The sequence below is a fragment of the Cricetulus griseus genome, chromosome 9 (assembly GCF_003668045.3).
Source record: "Cricetulus griseus strain 17A/GY chromosome 9, alternate assembly CriGri-PICRH-1.0, whole genome shotgun sequence".
In the NCBI taxonomy this organism is placed as follows: Eukaryota; Metazoa; Chordata; class Mammalia; order Rodentia; family Cricetidae; genus Cricetulus; species Cricetulus griseus.
The window spans coordinates 22586770-22607447 of record NC_048602.1 but is presented as its reverse complement, the minus strand read 5'-3'; the positions used below and the strand labels follow the sequence as shown (position 1 = coordinate 22607447).

Below are 20678 nucleotides of genomic sequence, written 5' to 3'. Positions count from 1 at the left end.
TATTCTGCTAAATGGGCTCCAATGATTCATAACCCAATTTAGCAATATACATGATATCCATAGGTGCATATTGTTAGTATTCATACCTCTTTTGTGTTCCTATTTCATTGTTCAGAATGCTTCTTGTTTTGTGAAGGTTTTGATTTAATGTCAATTTATAAACAAATATCTTTCTAACTTAAATATTATTAGCATCTCAGCCACAAGCTTCAGCATAATACTGATTGTTTAATGTCAGCATAATTTGCACCATATTCAAAGGATCAGGATTTTCTGTGACTTTAAGGTGTAAGGATGGTTAACTTTCAGGGCGTTTTACAATGCACTTGGGACACAAAGGGGTTTTGCTCATGTAAATTTTATGGTGAGAGTAGTCCTGTATGATTTCCTGTGTTTCATATAGATGATACATTAGATGCAAAATGGAAAGGTCATCAAATTCATGAGCTGAAAACCAGAACTAAACTTAAGTTCCCAAACATCAGAAAGGAAGCTAACACTGTGCAATCCTGAGACCTAGCCTTGTGAAGGATCACTCACTGCAGGGAGATTTCTACCTACTGGGTAGATGTTGTAGAGTCAGAGACCCAATAGAGTGTTAGTAGCTGTGCTCTATCAATATTTGAGTACTGTATTACCTCTTCTCACTGTCTTGTGCCCACAATGAATAATTCAAGTGTTTATCCACAGGCATGCTATCTCCTATGTATGTATCAGTTTCAGTTTGAAAGTCATACTGAACTGGTCCCTGGTAGAAGTGTAGTCCATAGCTCATGCAGAGACTCCAAGGTATTATCTCCATCCCTAGTTGTACTGATTGCCAATGAAAAACCCAAGCTCAAGCTTGGCTTTCCCAATCAATATAGATCAGTTCATATTCTGTGTGTGTACCATAACAATTGGCATTGTATCATTATAAGGAAATATGGTTAAATTATCTGATAATTTTGAAAGGTGAAAGTCGAGTATCATGCAACCCCACCTGTTCATCCTGTTTGAGAATGCTGTTTGCTTTGTCCCAGAATGCTAGAGAACCTAAAAGTAAATGTGCAGGTACAAAATGGAAAGACTGAATTGTGGGCATTGAATTGTGGACCAATAGACCTCTGGAAGAATGTATCGGGGTCCCAGGGAGATACAGTAGTAAAGGAGAAGGGTGATACTCACATATGTATGAATTTTTTATTTAGGTGGGGACTTAAAGATCTCTCCAGTGCAGACAGGCTCTTCGTATACAATATGATCAGTGGGGATGTATAATAAAGGGAAATATCACATAAGACTAAGGAAAAGCAGAAAACATACAAAGATAAGGACACAAATCTCACTGGTGGGAATAGATATGCCCCCCTATCACACATTGAACTATAGGAATGTAATATCTTCAATGTCCACAGTAGTGTAGAGAGTAAGAGTCTTAATGTGGTGCTTGAAGAGCTCTTCATCCCAAAATTTAGATCTTTCCAAGCACACAAAACATATTTGCTTGATGTTTTCTAACAAGAGATTCACAAAATTAAGCATTGAATTATCTCATAAAAGAACACCAAAGATCTGAGGCTGATTGGACAAAAGTTAGCCAAAACATTTCCTGATGACAGTAGGATGAATGAAGGGGTGTTGGAAAGATGGAGGAGGATGGTGGGGTTTTTGTTTGTTTTCTTTGTTTTTAATTAATTTGTGGGAGTCTACTACAGGTGTCAGGGTTGGATATGGAGGAACTGGGAGGTGAGTGTACTTGGAGTGCATGATGTGAAACTCTCAGAGATCAATGAAAGACTATGTTTTAAAATAAAAAAGTAAATTAGCAGAGAGCACACAAAGAGCATGTGATGAATACTGAATGGTTACAGAGTGCAGCATATGGAGATGTGTTTATGGTGATGTCTTATATATTGGGTTGTTTTTTAATTGTGTAATTTGTTTTGTGCTCATTTTCTTCTGTTGCTGTTTTATTGATTCAAATTCCTTGTACCTAGTAACAACTAAATTCTCACAAAACAAAACGGTGACTCATGATTCACAGTGGAGAATGTAATGGTTTACAGAAAATGAAAATATTACATGAAAGTTTTGAGAAGCAGAAGATAGAGAGTAGTGAGGACCCAAAACTCACTGCTAGGACAGCATGTTCCCCCCACTTCCTGGAATGAAATGAGAGGATAGGGAAATCTTCAAAGTCCACACCAAGATAGAGGGTAAGAGCCTTAATGTGATTGTGTGTGTTTTTGCCACACTCACACTTAGGTATCTTCCTGTTCCCAAAACAAATTTACTTGCTGGATATTTATTTCCTCACAAGTGATTCCCAATATTAAACATTGAAATTTCCTGTAAAAATAAAAACACCTGAGATACTCAAATGTATTTCCATGACTTGGTCACCAGGCAAGGACTGTGGCTGTCTCACTTCTTCACTTATGGGATGCATTCAAACTCCTTCTCTCACTGCGGCAGTCATAAAAGAGCAAAATTGCGAGAACTGTGAGGATCAAGCCAGATATGCCCATTCGAATGAGGTTCTCCACTGTGTGATCCTGGGGCTCTGAGTCTGCAGATTGTGTACAGAAAGGTCAGGACCAAGCAAAGCTACCAGACACCACAGCATTTACATTGTGAACAGCTCCCAACTCTTTATAGAATTTGATTTTCCGTGATAACACCCCAAATATAGTTTCCCGTCCCCCCTGACATAGATTGTGACATGTTTTGTGATTGGCTGGTGGTCTCAGGTGCTGCTGGGAAAAGACATGTTGGGTGTGTAAAGTATTCAAGATAACTGATTTTTTTCCCCAGTTTCATCATCTTATTTCCTAGAAATACACATTGTTCTCATCATTCAACATGATGAATATCTGGAATCAACCCTTTCTCTGCTGTAGACAGCTTCCTGTGGCCTTTGGTTTGATTTCTTCAGCCTGACTATGCTATGAGTTCAGAAGTTCTTGGGAGGGCACTTCTCTGAAAAAGAGTTTATCTGAGAGCTCAGATGGAAAAATATGGTCTCCTATTCTACCATAAAGGAGCAATCCTTTGCTCCCAGGTCAGTCTGTAGTATGGAAGCCTGGACATTCATTCCTCCAGGAGATTAACCTTCACTGATTAATTTGAGGAGAGCCCAAGATCCAGCCAAAAAGTCTTGTTCTTGGGGCTGATGAGTATAAGGTGAACAAAACAATGACAGTCTGGGGTTCTAAGCCTGAACTCACCCTACAAACTTCCCATGATGCTCCTGTTAAACTTGTCACTATCTAAGCATCACATTGCTTGTAAGAAACAATACAACCACAAAGACATAAAGATATGCATACAGTATACATAAATACAGATGTGTTCTACTAATTAGCTAATCTAAATCACCAAAGTATCTGACAATAATAAGCATGTAAATATTTATAACTTGTACACTTGTCTGGAATTGCTATGGACTCTACAGGAGAAACCAATACTTCCCTGTTCCTAAGCCAATATAATTTCCACTTGCATTCTAAATGTTTATGCTTATACCCACATTAAGTGTAGCTCCCACACCTCATAAGAGAAGCTTCCTGAGGAAGATGTTTTGGAAATCACAGAAACCCACAACTCTCCAGAAGTTTAATGGTCTCTGACCACACACTTTGGGTAATTGTAGAGTATCAATAACATGTTTATGACCCATTCTTGTGAGTGCCACTGAGATCACCAAAACTGGTCAAAACAGTGACAAGTGGTATTATGCCTATCCACTACACATGGGTATCTCAACATCACAAATTTTATACCTAAGATTTAAGTAAGGTCAAGGAAGTCACCCAGCTATCTCTGGTCAAATCCTATCTTGCTCCAAAAGTGCCATGGCCTCTCATTCTCTCAACCTTAGCAGTCAATAACTCCCTTCAGCCATTATGGCCTCTAACCCTCCTGAAGCAACAGGGTATAATAACAAAGGGTTTCATATGCCAAACAGCTGAATAAATGAGGACACTTCCTCACCTGAGACATGGATCTCGAGAAGGTTACTGGACTCTGACCATACATATCGGGAATTTGTATAGTATCCATAACATCTGAAGGGCCCTTTCTTGCTGTATGTCACAGAGATCTCAGGAAACAGAGCATGGAACTTTGTTTGATTTGTGAACTGTGTCTTTTGTGACCTGGGGAACTTCAGATCTGCTCCAGTCAAAATGAACCCATCATATTCTTTGGAAGACATACATTGAAGGGTCACATTCCCACCTGAGGTCACCACAGGGCTGGGCAAAGCTGACAGAGTAGGTTTGCCATCATGGACACCTTGGAGAGGAGGAGAAACCTGTTACAATAAACACAGGCTACATTGTCTGCAGCAGATAAGCAGTGAAAACGCACCTTTGGGAGATTATTTCTTGAGGACAGGGGCAAAGGTTGTGACACATAGTGACCTCTTACCTGTCACCACCAGTTCCAGGGTGTCACTGTGCTCTGTCCACCCAGCAGAGCTGTAAGAGTAACAGTTATATCTCCCTGCATTCAGACTGGACACAGATAGGATAGAGAAATTTGCCTTGTTATTGTGGTCTACTTGGGTCTCTATGTGGCTGGCTTCTGGGCTTCCCTCTTTATGAATCACATATGTAAGGGCTTGAAGGGGACCCCCACACCAGATGGTCACAGAACTCCCTGAAGAGACCACAGAGCCTGGATGAGCCCAGATGCTGGGTTTCTGAAGGTTCCCTGAATAAATGTAGAAGAAAAACAAGTGCATCTCTTAGGACAGTTGCACATTAAAGGTCACATTTGCAATGACACTTAAGCTGATCTACAACAGTAGAAGGACACATAAACACCTGAATTTCCCATGACTCATTAGGTTCACTATGATTGTCCACAAGATTGTTTTCACCTCAAGACTAGATTTATCACACATTTGGTGAAACTGTTGTCTATAGCACTGTCTCTTGATCACCTACAACACATCAGGTCCTTCCCTGGGATCCTGTGTCTTTTGTAATATCATTCAAGTCAGGACTGAAGTTTTCTTACCTGAGACCAGGAGCTGTAGGTCATTACTGATCACAGACCACACCTGGGAGTTTTTCAGGTAATATCCATAGCAGGTGAATCTCAACCTCTGGTTAGGGGTCACCGGACCCACTCTGAAATGGGCTCTTGAGAGCCCACGGTGTGTGTTCTTTAAGGACGCGGCACTAGAGAACATCTGATCATCCTTCATTAAAATGAATCTGTCATATGCCTGTTGTGACCCACACTGAAGAGTGACATTCCATGCTGGGGTCACCACAGGACTGGGTAGGGCTGACAGGGTGAGTTTGCTGGAGTAAATTCCTAGGAAAGAAGAGGAAGCCTGTTAAGTGGAAAACAGAAAGTAAACACTGCCTCCATCTTCTAGAAATTGAAGAGGAGACACCAAGGCAAGCATACTCCTTTCCTCAAGAAATTGCTAGGACTGAAGACTTATTGTTTCACCTGTCACCACGAGTTCTACTGGGTCACTCTGCTTTGACCACCCTGAAGATCCATAAGAGTAACACAAGTATTTCCCTGCATGATGTCTTTCCATGGATGCTATGGAGAATATGGCCTTTTTACTGGGACCTTGTAGAGTTTGACTATCCAAAGGTGCTGGGCTTCCTTCTTTGTAGAGGAAATACAGTTGGGTGTTCTTGGTCCCCTCACACAAGATTGTCGCAGCTTTCCCTGAAACAATCACAGAACGTGGCTCCGCCAATAAGGTAGGTTTTTTCAGTGTCCCTGGAAGGATGCAGATGAGAAGTGTGATATTGAACAGTTTCTCAGTAAAAGTCAAACTTTCTGCTGCTCTTATACTTTACCAGTGTCTAGAAAAGGAACAGCAATTCCATGGGAAGACTCATCACTCTCCTACTCCTTGAGGCTATCAGAGTTCCCATGCACACTCCCCATTTCTGTACATTGACTGTCACAGTCTGTATGCTGTGTCAATGATCTCATCCCAAGTTGTTCAGACACATAACACACCATGGTCTCCACTGTGAACCTATACCCAACAGAATGTGTTTCCGCAGAGTGTCTGAGGCTTCCACAAGGGAGACCAGCAGCTTCTGGGTTCACTGGGTTCTGACCACACCTGAGGATTACTTGTGGAATAGCCATAGCATTTGAAACTCCACCTTTGGCTGGAGGTCACTGGACCCAATAGAATCTGGCCTGGAAAACAAAAGTGTGTGTATTTCTTGAGCTCTGAGGAGTGGAGAATTTCTGACCATCTTAGTCAAAATGAAACAGTCATAAATTTCATATGAGCTACCAGTGAGGGTCACGGACACTCTTATATTTACAACAGGTTTCTACTGGGTGAACAGGGTGGGCTTGTCATAGACTCCTAGAAGAAATAAGTCTGTGCAAACTTAAAGGGGCTCAGAGAGCCTGCCTTGTGTCCCATGGCTGCACATGGAAGGGTTATGCGGATACATCACTTTTTCTTGGGAGTGACATCTGGGACTAAGATTTTAAGTATCCTGTCACCTATCACCAACAGATCTATGGTGTCACTGTGCTGTGTCCATGCAGCAGAGGTGTGAGGGTAACAGTGATATCTCCCTGCCTGCAGCTGTGTCACAGATGGAATGGTGAGGTTTGCCTCATTATTTTGTTGGGGTTTTTTTTTGTTGTTGTTGTTGTTAAAGGGACTTTATTTTTTTTTCAAAACAAAGATATAGAAAGAAAAGTTACTAGAACAGAAGAGCAGTAGGGAATCATTTTTGAGAAGGAGGAATCTTTTCTGGAAAATCAATCTCAACCACTATAGGTAGGCGGTCTCTATGGCTGTCTGGGTTGGACATGGCTTCCTGCTGTGTCTGTCAAGAAAAGGGACACAGTGATTCCCAGTGTAATTTCAGGACTTGTGACATGAAATTGGCAACTTGCTGATGCAGCGTGCTACAAGATCTCACAACAGAATGGATTCCATTCCACCTCTTTGGTGGGGTGTCATTGTAAGACATACTCCTCTTAATTTAATATGACACAAATTTACATCTCACAAACATGAAACACCACAATATTCATATTGAATAGCTAAAGAATTAAGATAGAGTAGATGAAAACCAGAATATGTATCCACATACTGACTATTAAATAGAAAATTCATGGACATAGTACAATAGAAGATACTAAGGGAATAGCCAGTAAAAATGAAGAAATGTTATTCACGAAGTAGTTAATTTTTTGGGATGATTCAAACTTCCAAAAATATATAGTTGCAAAGTTTTTGTAATGTTGTGCAACAATTAATGTTGTTCAATTTATATGTAAAATTATTTACAATGAAATTCAATTAAATATATTCATATATATGTAAATGAAGCTATATAAGAGAATTATTTCTACCTTCTCTTATACACAACAACACACTGAATCCTGATTTATTGCTTTCTCTTTTTTTGTTATGGGCTATTTGGATCTGTTGGCCCCAGGATTCCTGGCTTCCCTCTTTATATATCACATACATTTGTTTTTCCAGTGTCATCTCACACCAGATGGTAAGAGGACTCCCTGAGGAGATCAACAAGCCTGGCTCAGCCCATATGCTGGGCTTGTGAATGGTTCCTGTAAAGAATTAGAAAGAAAGGAGGTGCATCTGCTAGGGAAATACCACTGAGAAGGTCATAATTGTCATTGACACAGGAGCTGATCTGCAATAGCAGAGGTCACAAAAAGACCACACTTTCCCTGGCTCTTGGATTCCACTGTTATTTCAACCCTAGTTTTGGCACCTCACGTTCAGCTATATCACACATTCTGTGACATTGAATTCAGTAGCCTTGGCTCTCAATCAACTACCACACATCAGGTCATTGGCTGGAATCTTGTGTCAGTTACAATTACACTCAAATGAAACTCCTGCACTTCCTTACCTGAGACCAGGAGCTCTAGGTGGTTACTGGGCACTGACCACAGCTGGGGGCTGCTCCCATAATAACCATAGCATGTGAACCTCCACCTCTGGTTAGCAGTCACAGGACCCACTGTGAACACGGCTCCAAATCGTCTAGAGGACATATTCTGTGAGGGAACGGGACTAGAGAACTTCTTGTCATCCTTCATTAGAATGAATGTGTTAAATGGCTCTTGGGAATCACACTTAAGGGTCACATTCCCTCCTGAAGTTACCACAGGTCTGGGAATGCCTGCCAGAATGATGCTGTTGGGGTGAACTCCTAGGAGAGAAGAAGAAGCCTGTTGTCTGGACTTTATAAGAAGCTGTTTCCCATCTTCTCATATTTGAGAAAGGGAGCCCCCAGTGAACATATTCCTTCCCTTAAGGCAATCCTGAGTTTGGGGGAGCGTTCATCACCTGTCACCACCAGCTCCAGGATGTCAGTGGATTCTGTTGTGCCCTTGGTGCTTGTATAGTTACACCAATATTTCCCTGCATTGTACCATTGAACAGATGAGATAGAGAACGTGGCCTTTTTCTCAGTTTTTAGAATGGCTGTTGGTATCAAATAATCTTGACTTCCTTCTTTGTAGAGACGAATCTCCTTGGCCACCAAGGGTACTTCACACAAAAATGTCAATTGCTCCCCAGCAGCCATCACATTACTTGGCACTGCCCTGAGTGTAGGTTTAGAAATGGTCCCTGAAAGAAATGACAGTTGGTTCCCCAGAGTTCACCCTCAGATACAAGCTCTCAGACCCAGGACTTTTAAAGCCCTCCAGTATCAGGTCACACTGTCTGTTCTCCATCTGCTCTATTCATGAGTTACCTGTGATTCCCCATCATGGTGTCCAATCTGGGAGCTGGGAAGACACTCACCTGCCAGCACTGGGATCCTGATGTCCAGACTCAGTCCTGTAAGAGAGTTACCTGTGAGTATTTGCACTGAAACGGGAGTAGATTATCCAATTCCTGGTAACTTCTGAAGCTGATGAGACATCCTAATGGCCCGAATCAAGGTTGTGAGGTGGATTGTCTCTCACACAAGAATTCCTCATCCCAATTTGGTATCTCACCAAGATACAGCAAGACTGTAAGAAATGGGGTCATGGCATCTTCCAGTTGACAGAAGTTTGCAGATAGTTGGTCTCCTTTCCAAACTCACAGACACAAGATGTGTGTCCGCTAAGGGCTTGCTTCTGATCCTTGTCATAAGAATGTCATTAGCATCTGTTGAGAAACAGGAACTGCTCTAACCAGGCGCCTGACACTTCTTCCCTATGCTGTGATGGGTTGGGCTCCAGAATGTATGGCTTCCATGTCTCTGTGGTTCTTTAGCTTCTGTTTTGGTTTCTAAAAAGAACCTCTTAAACTTCATGCATATCCCATACCCCTTCCTCTTCTTCCTGTGCTTGCTGTGTGCTAGGATTCAAAACACAAGTCTAACTGTAGTTTCTTCCTGCAGAACACCTTACTGTAACCCTCTACACCTGACTGAAGACTTCAAGGAGTGTCCCGTCTTACAGGACACCAACCTGGGGCAAGAGAGTCAGGGAAAGGGAATGGGGACAAGAGACACAGAAGGACCACAATACAGGATTCTGATCAAGTGGCAAACTTTACTTATATCAGGCTAGCTTATATAGTCAGGATATCGGGAGGGGTTGAATGGGTTGTTTGTGCACCAGGTGTTGGTATAGGCAGGATATTAGGAAGCCACAAAGAGGATGTGTGGCAGGGTAAAGAGTTTATGAGTAAGAGGTCCAGGAAGGGTTGCTTAGGTGACTGAGCCTGTGGGTGGAGGACTGGGCCAGGTTGTTTCTTTTCTTGAGCTGAGGTTCTAAGGAGCTGCTTGTAATGGATAACTATGTGGCCTGCCAAGCATGGCCTAGGATCTCAGGGCCAGCCCTGAGATTTGGCTCCCAACAAAGGAGAATGGTCATTTCTCTCAGAGATTCTTCTTGCTTCTCCTTGATGCATTCAGCAGACCAAAATGGCCAGTTCTGTAGCCTGCCTGAGAGATGCTTTTGGAATGTTGTGTGAACTTTATGTAAGGTTACAAGAAGAATGCCTATACAACCTCCATGAGACACCAGTGTCAGAAGGAAATATAAGACTCCACACAAATCTAGCTGGTGAAGCAATGAGTTATTTGGGGTTCCTTAGAAACATGTTGTCAATCGTGGGGTTTGATGAGGGTTTTCTTCTTGTTGTTGTTCATTTGCTGAGAGAAGGCTCACTATGAAGATCTGCCACTCCTGGAATATACTCTATAGATTATATAGGATCCATCAGGCAGTCTCACCTCCCAACACTTGGGCACTGTGTGTTCCACTATTCCCAGAACTATTGGAAAATTTTCAGTGGTTATATCCATGGGGAGAAAAGAAACATTGTCTGCTATTATTAACTGCCTACATTTTTGACAGAAGAGTGGCCTAGGAGCCTCTACACCATGAAAGAGTACTGATGGGAACAATCTTGTTTAGGTCAGCTGTATATAATCAGAGCTACAGAGTTCAATAGGCCAACAGTCATGTCATGCCTGGAAGCACTGATCCACAACGAGGGAAAATGTAGGTTGATCCTGTTGGGAGCACACAGAGCAGAATGGATCCACTGAGCACCTGATCCTTCAATTCTCCTGGATTAACCCAAAGGAGACTAATTGGGTGTCAGATTGCTATTGCTGAGATGAAATACCATGACCAAAAGGCAGGTTTTGGAAAGTAAGGATTTGTTTGGCTTACCCTTCAGCAATGCTGTTCAGCAGTGAATGAAGTGAGGAAAGAAACCCAAACAGGGAAGACCACTGGAGACAGGAGCAGATGCACAGCCCGTGGAGGGAATTGGTTTACTCAGATTCTTATCCTGGCTTGCTCAGCTCACCTTCTTTTTATTCTATTTGTTTTGATATAAACTTATTTATTTCATTAATTTTTTTTCTTTTTATATTTCAACCCCAGTTCCCCCTCCCTTCCCTAGTCTAGCCTGACAAATTCCCCCATCCTACCCACATTTAAGTCCACAGAGACCATAAAATCTGTTGGAGAATCACCAAAGGCTGTAATCTACCTACCTTCTTAGAAGACCCAGGGATGACAACACCCACGATAGTGACTTCCCTCCATTGATCAATAATTGAGAAATGCCCTACAGCTGGATCTTATCAAGACATTTCCTCAACTGAGGCTCTTTCCCCTGATGACTCTAACTTGTATCACATGTTGTCCTTTGGAACTCATCCCTGAGATCATAAATAACTTTAAAAGTTCCACAGTATTTATAAATGTGAACCCATCAAAATTACAGCTCCTTTGGAGTGACTAATCTCCTAAAATCCAAAGTCTTAAAATTGAAAGTCTCTAAAGTGTGGTCTCCAGTAAAATAACTTCAAGTGGGGGAGAAACTGGTATAGTAAAGATCAAATTTAAGCAAAAAAAATAGAATCCTCCAATATCTGGGATTCACACATAATCTTCTGGACTCCTTCAAAGTGCTGGGATCACTTCCCCAGCTCTGCCCACTGCAGTACACACAGCTCATATTCTAGGTTCTAAATGACTCCACTCAGCTACTACTGCTGTTTTTGGTAGTCAGGCCATGGTACTGATATCTCCAAAAAACTGGGGTCTTCTGATGCAATTGAGCTGCAGTTTGACATATAACCTCTCATAGGCTCTCCTCTGGGTGCCAAGCCTTGACTTCTTTGCATGAGCTGCTTAGTCCTTGACTTTCAAATACCACTGAGGGTGCACCATTGCCAATGACTTCTCCTGGACGCTCACAGTTCCAGAGAAACTCCTCAATTTCTCTATATGACCCATTCATGCCTTCAAAACCATCACCACCTGGGTGGCTATTATACATTGCCAAGTCTGCCTGCCAGCTGAAGGTGCAAGCTTGGCCCCCTCTGGAACACAGCTACTTGTGCTCCTAGAAAACACTTCCCAGATAGACTTTGGGAGCCCATCCACATGGAGGGATAGTCTCTGAACTGGACATCGGTGGTATGCCTGGGCCTATGCCTAGTTTGCAGCGATGTGGGAGACCCTGAGGACCTCGTACACGGAGCCTCGCCATCCCTATGGAGCAGAAAGTGTATGGGATAGGTGGTGTGTTATTTGTGGGGTCAGGGGAGGAGAGGAGATAGAAGGACCTGTGTTGGCATGTAAAAAAATTTTCTTTCTAACTAAAATTTAAAAATTAAAAAAAAAAGAAAACACTTCCCAGAAGATTTCCCCCAGGTGATAGAGTTCTGTTCTTAATGACTGCTAATGTCTTAGCTCCAGCTGACCAGAATCAATTATCCAAGGAACATGAATTTCACTGCATTAGTTCTGTAATCTTGTTAATCATGGCTGATTCCTCAGTCAAGGCTAACCAGAACCACAGATTACTTTAATAGATATGGTATCTTCCTAACCTCAGCTGATTATTCAGACCCAGCTAACCACAACCACAGGATCTTAAGTCAAAAACAAAAAATGGCCACCATAAAGATTTAAACTTTCCTCTGAAACTTTACAAGCCAGACTTCTATCCTCTGCAATTCTCTCAAAATGCTTTGTTGATAATTGTTTTTATTTACAAAATGAATTTTATTTTGCATACAAATGCAGTTCCACTCCCCTCCCTCACCTCCTCTTCTGAACCCCATTCAATCCCCTTTACTTCCCAAATACACTCCTAAGAGGAGGTAAAGCCTTCCTTTGGGAGTCAAAAAGTCTTGGCATACCAACTGAGGAAGGACCAACCCCTTCCACGGTATCAAGGATCTATCTCAGTATTCTTAGTTTCCAAGTTCCCATTCAAATCCCACTGAGGTATCTCAACACTCAAAGGCTTTTCTAGAACAAATTCCCAATGTCCTTCCACAATCCCTCCAAACACATGGTCAGGTCACTCACATCAATATACCACTATTTTGAAACCAATATGTCATATTTGTTTATGCTTCATCACTGAAGGAAGACAGAACAGGACCTCAAATAGGGCTGAGGGATCCAGGATATATGGTCAGATGCAGAAGCCATATAGAGGATCAGCTGACTGACTTGCTCAACCCACCTTCATAATGAAACCAGGACCAGCAGACCAGGGAAGCCACCACCCACCATGGTCTGAGCCCACCCCCACTGATCACTAATTGAGAAAATTCCTTATAGCTGGATCTCATCGAGTCATTCCCTCAATAGAAGTTCCTTCCTCTGGTGACTCTAAGGTTTCTCCAGTTGACACACAAAGCAGCCAGCACATAGGGATATGGAGAACAAAATGGAGCATTCTCATAGTATTTGATATTATTCTGCTAAATGGGCTCCTATGATTCATAACCCATTTTAGCAATATACATGATATCCATAGGTGCATATTGTTAGTATTCATACCTCTTTCGTGTTCTTATTTCATTGTTCAGAATGCTTCCTGTTTTGTGAACATTTTGTTTAATGTCTGTTTATCAACAAATGTTCTTTCTAACTTAAGTATTATAAGCATCTCAGCCACGAGCATCAGCATAATACTGATTGTTTAATAACAGTATAATTTATACCATATTTATGGGATGAGGATTGCCTATGAAGGTGTAAGGAATGGTTGACTTTCAGGGATACAAAGGGGTTTTGCTCATGAAAATTTAATGGTGAGAGTAGTCCTGTGTGATTTCATGTGCTTCATATAGATGACACATTAGATCCAAAATGTAAAGGTCATCAAATTCATGAGCTGAAAACCAGAACTAAACTTAAGTTCCCAAACTTCAGACAGGAAGCTAACACTGTGCAATCCTGAGACCTAGCCTTGTGAAGGATCACTCACTGCAGGGAGATTTCTTCCTACTCAGTAGATGTTGTAGAGTCAGGGCGCCAAGAGAGTGTTAGTAGCTGTGCTCTATCCACATTTGAGTACTGTATTACCTCTTCTCACTGTCTTGAGACCACAATGATTAGTTCAAGTGTTTATCCACAGGCATGCTATCCCATATGTAGGTATCAGTTTCAGTTTGAAAGTCATACTGAACTGGTCCCTGGTAGAAGTGTAGTCAGTAGCTCATTCAGACACTCCCAGGTATTATCTCCATCCCTAGTTGTACTGAGTGCCAATGAAAAACCCAAACTCAAGCTTGGCTTTCCCAATCAATATATTTCAGTTCTTATTCTGGGTGTGTAACATGACATTTGACACTGTATCATTATAAGGAAATGTGAATAACTTATCTGATAATTTTGGAAGATGTAAGTTGAGTATCATGCAACCCCACCTGTTCATCCTGTTTGAGAATGCTGTTTACTTTGTCACAGAACGCTAGAGAACTTAACTGTAAATGTGCAGGTACAAAATGGAAAGACTGAATTGTGAGCATTGAATTGTGGACCAATCGCCTTCTGAAAGAATTCATCGGGGTGCCACGGAGATACAGTAGTAAAAGAGAAGGGCGATACTCACATATATATGAAATTTTTTATTTAGGTGGGGACGTAAACATCTCTCTAGTGCAGAGAGGCTCCTAATACACAATTTGGTTAGTGGCAATGTATAACAAAGGAAAATACCACATAAGACTAAGGAAAAGCAGAAAACATACAAGGTGAGGACACAAATCTCACTGGTGGGAATAGTTGAGCCCCCATATCATACACTTGAACTATAGGAATGTAAAATCTTCAATGTTCACAACAGTGTAGAGAATAAGAGTCTTAATGTGGTGGTTGAAGAGCTTTTCATACCAAAATTTAGATCTTTCCCTGCACACAAAACATATTTGCTTGACCAATATTTTCTAACAAGAGATTCACTAAATTAAGCATTGAATTACCTCATTAAAGAAACCAAAGATCTGAGGCTGATTGGACAATAGTTATCCACAACAGATCCTGATGACAGTAGGATGAATGAAGGGGTATTGGAAAGATGGATGAGCATGGTGGGGTATTTTGTTTGTTTTTCTTTGTTTTTAATTAATTTGTGGGAGTCTACTGCAGGTGTCAGGGTTGGATATGGAGGAAATGGGAGGTGAGTGTACTTGGAGTGCATGAGGTGAAACTCTCAGAGATCAATGAAAGATTATGTTTTAAAATAAAAAAGTAAATTAGCAGAAAGCACACAAAGAGCATGTGATGAATACTGAATGGTTACAGAGTGCAGCATATGGAGATGTGTTTATGGTGATGTCTTATATATTTGGTCGTTGTTTTCATTCTGTAATTTGTTTTGTGCTCATTTTCTTCTGTTGTTGTTTTATTGATTCAAACTCCTTGTACCTAGTAACAACTAAATTCTCTCAAAACAAAACGGTGACTCGCGATTCACATAAAGAATGTAATGGTTTACAGAAAATGAAAATATTACATGAAAGTTTTGAGAAGCAGAAGATAGAGAGAAGTGAGGACCCAGAACTCACTGCTAGGACAGCTTGTTCCCCTCACTTCATGGAATGAAATGAGAGGATAGAGAAATCTTCAAAGTCCACACCAAGATAGAGGGTAAGAGCCTTAATGTGATGGTTGTGTTTTTGCCACACTCACACTTAGGTATCTTCCTGTTCCCAAAACAAATTTACTTGCTGGATATTTATTTCCTCACAACAATTCCCAATATTAAACATTGAAATTTCCTGAAAAAAAAAAAACACCTGAGATACTCAAATGTATTTCCTAGACTTGATCACCAGGCAAGGACTATGGCTGTCTCACTTCTTCACTTATGGGATGCATTCAAACTCGTTCTCTCACTGCGGCAGTCAGAAAAGAGCAAAATTGCGAGAACTGTCAGGATCAAGCCAGATATGCCCATTCGAATGAGGTTCTCCACTGTGTGATCCTGGGGCTGTGAGTCTGCAGATTGTGGACAGAAAGGTCAGGACCAAGCAAAGCTACCAGACACCACAGCATTTACATTGTGAACAGCTCCCAACTCTTTATAGAATTTGACTTTCTGTGATAACACCCCAAATATCATTTTCCTTCCCCCCTGCCATACATTCTGACATGGTTTGTGATTGGCTGTTGGTCTCAGGTGCTCCTGGTTAAAGACATGTTGGGTGTGTAAAGTATTCAAGATAACTGATTAATTTCTCCAGTTTCATCATCTTATTTCCTAGAAATACACATTGGTCTCATCATTCAACATGATGAATATCTGGAATCAACCCTTTCTCTGCTGTAGACAGCTTCCTGTGGCCTTTGGTTTGATTTCTTCAGCCTGACTATGCTATGAGTTCAGAAGTTAATGGGAGGGCACTTCTCTGAAAAAGAGTTTATCTGAGAGCTCAGATGGAAAAATATGGTCTCCTATTCCACCATAAAGGAGCAATCCTTTGCTCCCAGGTCAGTCTGGAGGATGGAAGCCTGGACATTCATTCCTCCAGGAGATTAACCTTCACTGATTAATTTGAGGAGAGCCCAAGATCCAGCCAAAAAGGCTTGTTTTGGGGGCTGATGAGCATATGGTGAACAAAACAATGACAGTCTGGGGTTCTAAGCCTGCACTCACCCTACAAAGTTCCCATGATGCTCCTGTTTAACCTGTCAGTATCTAATCATCACATTGCTTGTAACAAGCGATAAAACCACAAAGACATAAAGATATGCATACAATATACATAAATGCAGATGTGTTCTACTAATTCGCTAATCTAAATCACCAAAGTATATGACAATAATAAGCATGTAAATATTTGTAACTTGTACACGTGTCTGGAGAGGCTATGGACTCTACAGGAGAAACCAATACTTCCCTGTTCCTAAGCCAATATAATTTCCACCTGCATTCTGAATGTTTATGCTTATACCTACAGTAAGTGTGGCTCCCACACCTCATAAGAGAAGCTTCCTGAGGAAGATGTGGGGGAAATCACAGAAACCCACAACTCTCCAGAAGTTTAATGGTCTCTGACCACACACTTTGGGTAATTGCAGAGTATCAATAACATGTTTATGACCCATTCTTGTGAGTGCCACTGAGATCACCAAAACTGGTCAAAACAGTGACAAGTGGTATTATGCCTATACACTACACATGGGTATCTCAACATGACAAAATTTATACCTAAGATTTAAGTAAGGTCAAGGAAGTCACCCAACTATCTCTGGTCAAATCCTATCTTGCTCTAAAAGTGCCATGGTCTCTCATCCTCTCAATCTTAACAGTCAAGAACTCCCCTCAGCCATTATAGCTTCTAACCCTGCTTGAGGCAATAGGCTATAATGACAAAGGGTTTCAGGTGCCACACAGCTGAATAAAAGAGGACACTTCCTCACCTGAGACATGGATCTCCAGAGGGTTACTGGCCTCTGACCACACATATGGGCTATTTGTATAGTATCCATAACATCTGAAGGGCCCATTCATGGTGTATACCTCAGAAATCTCAGGAAACAGAGCTTGGAACTGTCCATTGTTTGTGAACTGTGCCTTTTGGGACCTGGAGAACTTCAGATCTGCCCCAGTCAAAATGAACCAATCGTATTCTTTGGAAGACATACACTGAAGGGTCTCATTACCACCTGTGGTCACCACAGGGCTGGGCAAAGCTGACAGAGTAGGTTTGCCATCATGGACACCTAGGATAGGAGGAGGCAACGTGTTACAATAAATACAGGCTACCTTGATTGCAGCAGATAAGCAGTGAAAAGGCACCTTTGGGAAATTATTTCTTGAGGACAGGGGCAAAGATTGTGACACATAGTGTCCTCTTACCTGTTACCATCAGCTCCAGGATGTCACTGCGCTCTGTCCACCCAGCAGAGCTGTAAGAGTAACAGTTATATCTCCCTGCATTCAGACTGGACACAGATGGGATAGAGAATTTTGCCCTATTATTGTGGTCCACTTGGGTCTCTCTGGCGTTGGGTCCTGGGCTTCCCTCTTTATGGATCACATATGTAAGGGCTTGTAGGGGACCCCCACACCAGATGGTAACAGAACTCCCTGAAGACACCACAGAGCCTGGTTGAGCCCAGATGCTGGGTTTATGAAGGTTCCCTGAAAAGATGTAGAAGAAAAACAAGTGCATCTCTTAGGACAGTTGCACATTAAAGGTCACATTTCCCAATGACAATTAAGCTGATCTACAACAGCAGAAGGACACATAAAGACATCACTGTTTCCTTGACTCATTTGGGTCCACTGTGATTATCCACAAGATTGTTTTCACCTCAAGTCTAGATTTATCACACCTTTGGTGAAACTGGTGTCAATAGCACTGTCTCTTGATCACCTATAACACATCAGGTCCTTCCCTGGGATCCTGTGTCTGTGGTAATATCATTCAAAGTCAGAACTGAAGTTTTCTTACCTGAGACCAGGAGCTGTATGTCATTACTGCTCACTGACCACACCTGAGAGTTATTCAGGTAATATCCATAGCAGGTGAACCTCCACCTCAGGTTAGGGGTCACGGGCCCCACTCTGAAACGGGCTCCTGAGAGCCCACGGTGTATGTTCTTTAAGGACGTGGCACTAGAGAACATCTGACCATCCTTCATTAGAATGAATCTGTCATATGCCTGTTGTGACCCACAATGAAGATTGATATTCCGTCCTGGGGTCACCACAGGACTGGGAAAGGCTGACAGGGTGAGTTTGCTGGAGTAACGTCCTAGGAAAGAAGAGGAAGCCTGTTAATTGGAAACAGAAAGTAAATATTCCCCCCCTCTTCAGGAAATTGAGGAGGAGACACCATGGTGAGCATACTCCTTTCCTCAAGGAAATTCCTAGGATTGAAGAATTATCCTCTCACCTGTCACCACCAGGTCTAGTGGGTCACTCTGCTTTGACCACCCTGAAGATCCATAAGAGTAACACCTGTATTTCCCTGCATGATGCCTTTCCATGGATGCTATGGAGAACAAGGCCTTGTTACCAGGATCCTTTGGAATTTGACTATCCAAATGTGCTGGGCTTCCATCTTGATAAAGGAAATATATTTGGGTTTCCTTGGTCCCCTCACACAAGATGGTCACATCATTCCCCAAGGCAATCACGGAACCTGGCTCAGCCCACAGAGTGGGTTTTTGAATTTTCCCTGGAAAGAAGTCGATGAGATGAAGTGTGACACTGAACAGTTTCATAGTAAAAGGCAAACTTTCTGCTGCTCTTGTACTTTTTTAACACTGAACAGAAAAGGAACATTAATGCCATGGGAAGACTCATCACTCTCCTACTCCTTGCAGGTTTCATTGTCCCTATGCCCTTCCCTCGTTTTCTGGCGTTGACTCCACAGTCTGTATGTGGTGTCAATTATCTCAGGAGCTCTGGATCTTCAGACACACCACACAAGGTGTCCAATGGAATGTGATTGCACAGAGTGCCTGAGGCTTCCTCACCTGAGACCAACAGCTCCAGGGCGTCACTGCCTTCAGACCACACCTGAGGGTTACTTGTGTAATAACCATAGCATCTGAAAATCCACCTTTGGCTTGTGGTCACGGGACCCACTTGCAACCTTGCCTGGAAAACCCCAGTGTGTGTGTTTCTTGAGCTCTGAAGGGTGGAGAATTTCTGACCATCCTTAGGCAAAATGAACCCGTCATAAATTTCATAGAAGCTACAAGCAAGGGTCACAGACACTCTTAAGTTTATAACAGGGTTCCGCTGTGTGAACAGCACTTCCTTACCTGAGACAAGGAGTTCTAGGTGGTTACTGGGCACTGACCACAGCTGGGGGCTGGCCCAATAATAACCATAACACGTGAACCTCCACCTCTGGTTTGCAGTCACGGGACCCACTGTGAACTGGGCTCCAAATACATCAGAGTAGATTTTCTTTGAGAGAACTGGACTAGAGAACTTCCTGTCATCCTTCATTAGAATGAATGTGTTAAATGGCTCTTGGGACTCACACTGAAGGGTCACATTCCCTCCTGAAGTTACCACAGGGCTGGGAATGGCTGACAGAACGATGCTGTTGGGGTGAACTCCTAGGAGAGAAGAAGAAGATTGTTCCCTTCTCAGAATTGAGAAAGGGAGCCCCCAGTGAACATACTCCTTTCCTTAAGTGAATCCTGGGTTGAGTAAAGGTTGTCTCACCTGTCACCACCAGCTCCAGGGTGACACTGTGTTCAGGTGAGCCATTGGGGCTTTTATATCCACACCAGTAGTGCCCTGCATTATTCCATTGAACTGAAGAGATAGAGAACATGGCCCTGTTCTCAGTTTCTAGAAGGGTCATTGGTACCAGGTAATCCTCACTTCCTTCTTTGTAGAGGTGGTATTCTTTGGCCTCTAAGGGCCCTTCACACAAGAATGTCATCTGGTTCCCAGCAGCCACCACATTATTTGGCAGTGCCCTGAGTGTAGGTTTACAAGGGGACCCTGAAAGAAATTGACAGTTGTTTCCCAGGTCTTCCCCTCAGATACAAGCTCTCAAACCCAGGATTTTAAGGTATCCCAGCATCAGGCCACACCTGCTGTTCTCCTTCTGCTCTGTTCATGATTTACCTGTGATCTCCATCAAGGGTGTTCAGTCTGGGGCAGCTGGGAAGACACTCACCTGCCAGCACTGGGATCCTGATGTCCAGACTCAGCCCTGCAAGAGAGTTACCTGTGAGTGTTTGCACTGAAACAGGAGCATGATCTCCACTTCCTGGTGCCTTCTGCAGCTGATGAGACATCCCGAGGGCCCAAATATTTACTGTAGGTTTATTCCCTCTCAGACTGGTATTCTTTCTCCCCATTTGGTATCTCACCAAGATACAGCAAGCCTGTAAGAAAAGGGATCATGGCATCTTCCAGTTGCCACAAGTTTGCAGATAGTTGGTCTATTTCCAAACAC

At 42.4% G+C, this 20678-nt stretch overlaps 1 protein-coding gene across 1 annotated transcript; it reads right to left on the bottom strand.

Moving 5' to 3' along the window:
- Positions 1-15601: 15601 nt before the first annotated feature.
- Positions 15602-20517, bottom strand: LOC113837259 (leukocyte immunoglobulin-like receptor subfamily A member 2). The gene is made up of 7 exons (XM_035449169.1): positions 20397-20517; positions 19934-20218; positions 19522-19824; positions 18201-18503; positions 17603-17887; positions 17164-17466; positions 15602-15738 (listed from the first exon to the last, which is right to left on the bottom strand). The coding sequence occupies exons 1-7, from the start codon at positions 20515-20517 to the stop codon at positions 15602-15604; spliced, it is 1737 nt and encodes a 578-aa protein (XP_035305060.1).
- Between the last annotated feature and the right edge of the window lie 161 nt (positions 20518-20678).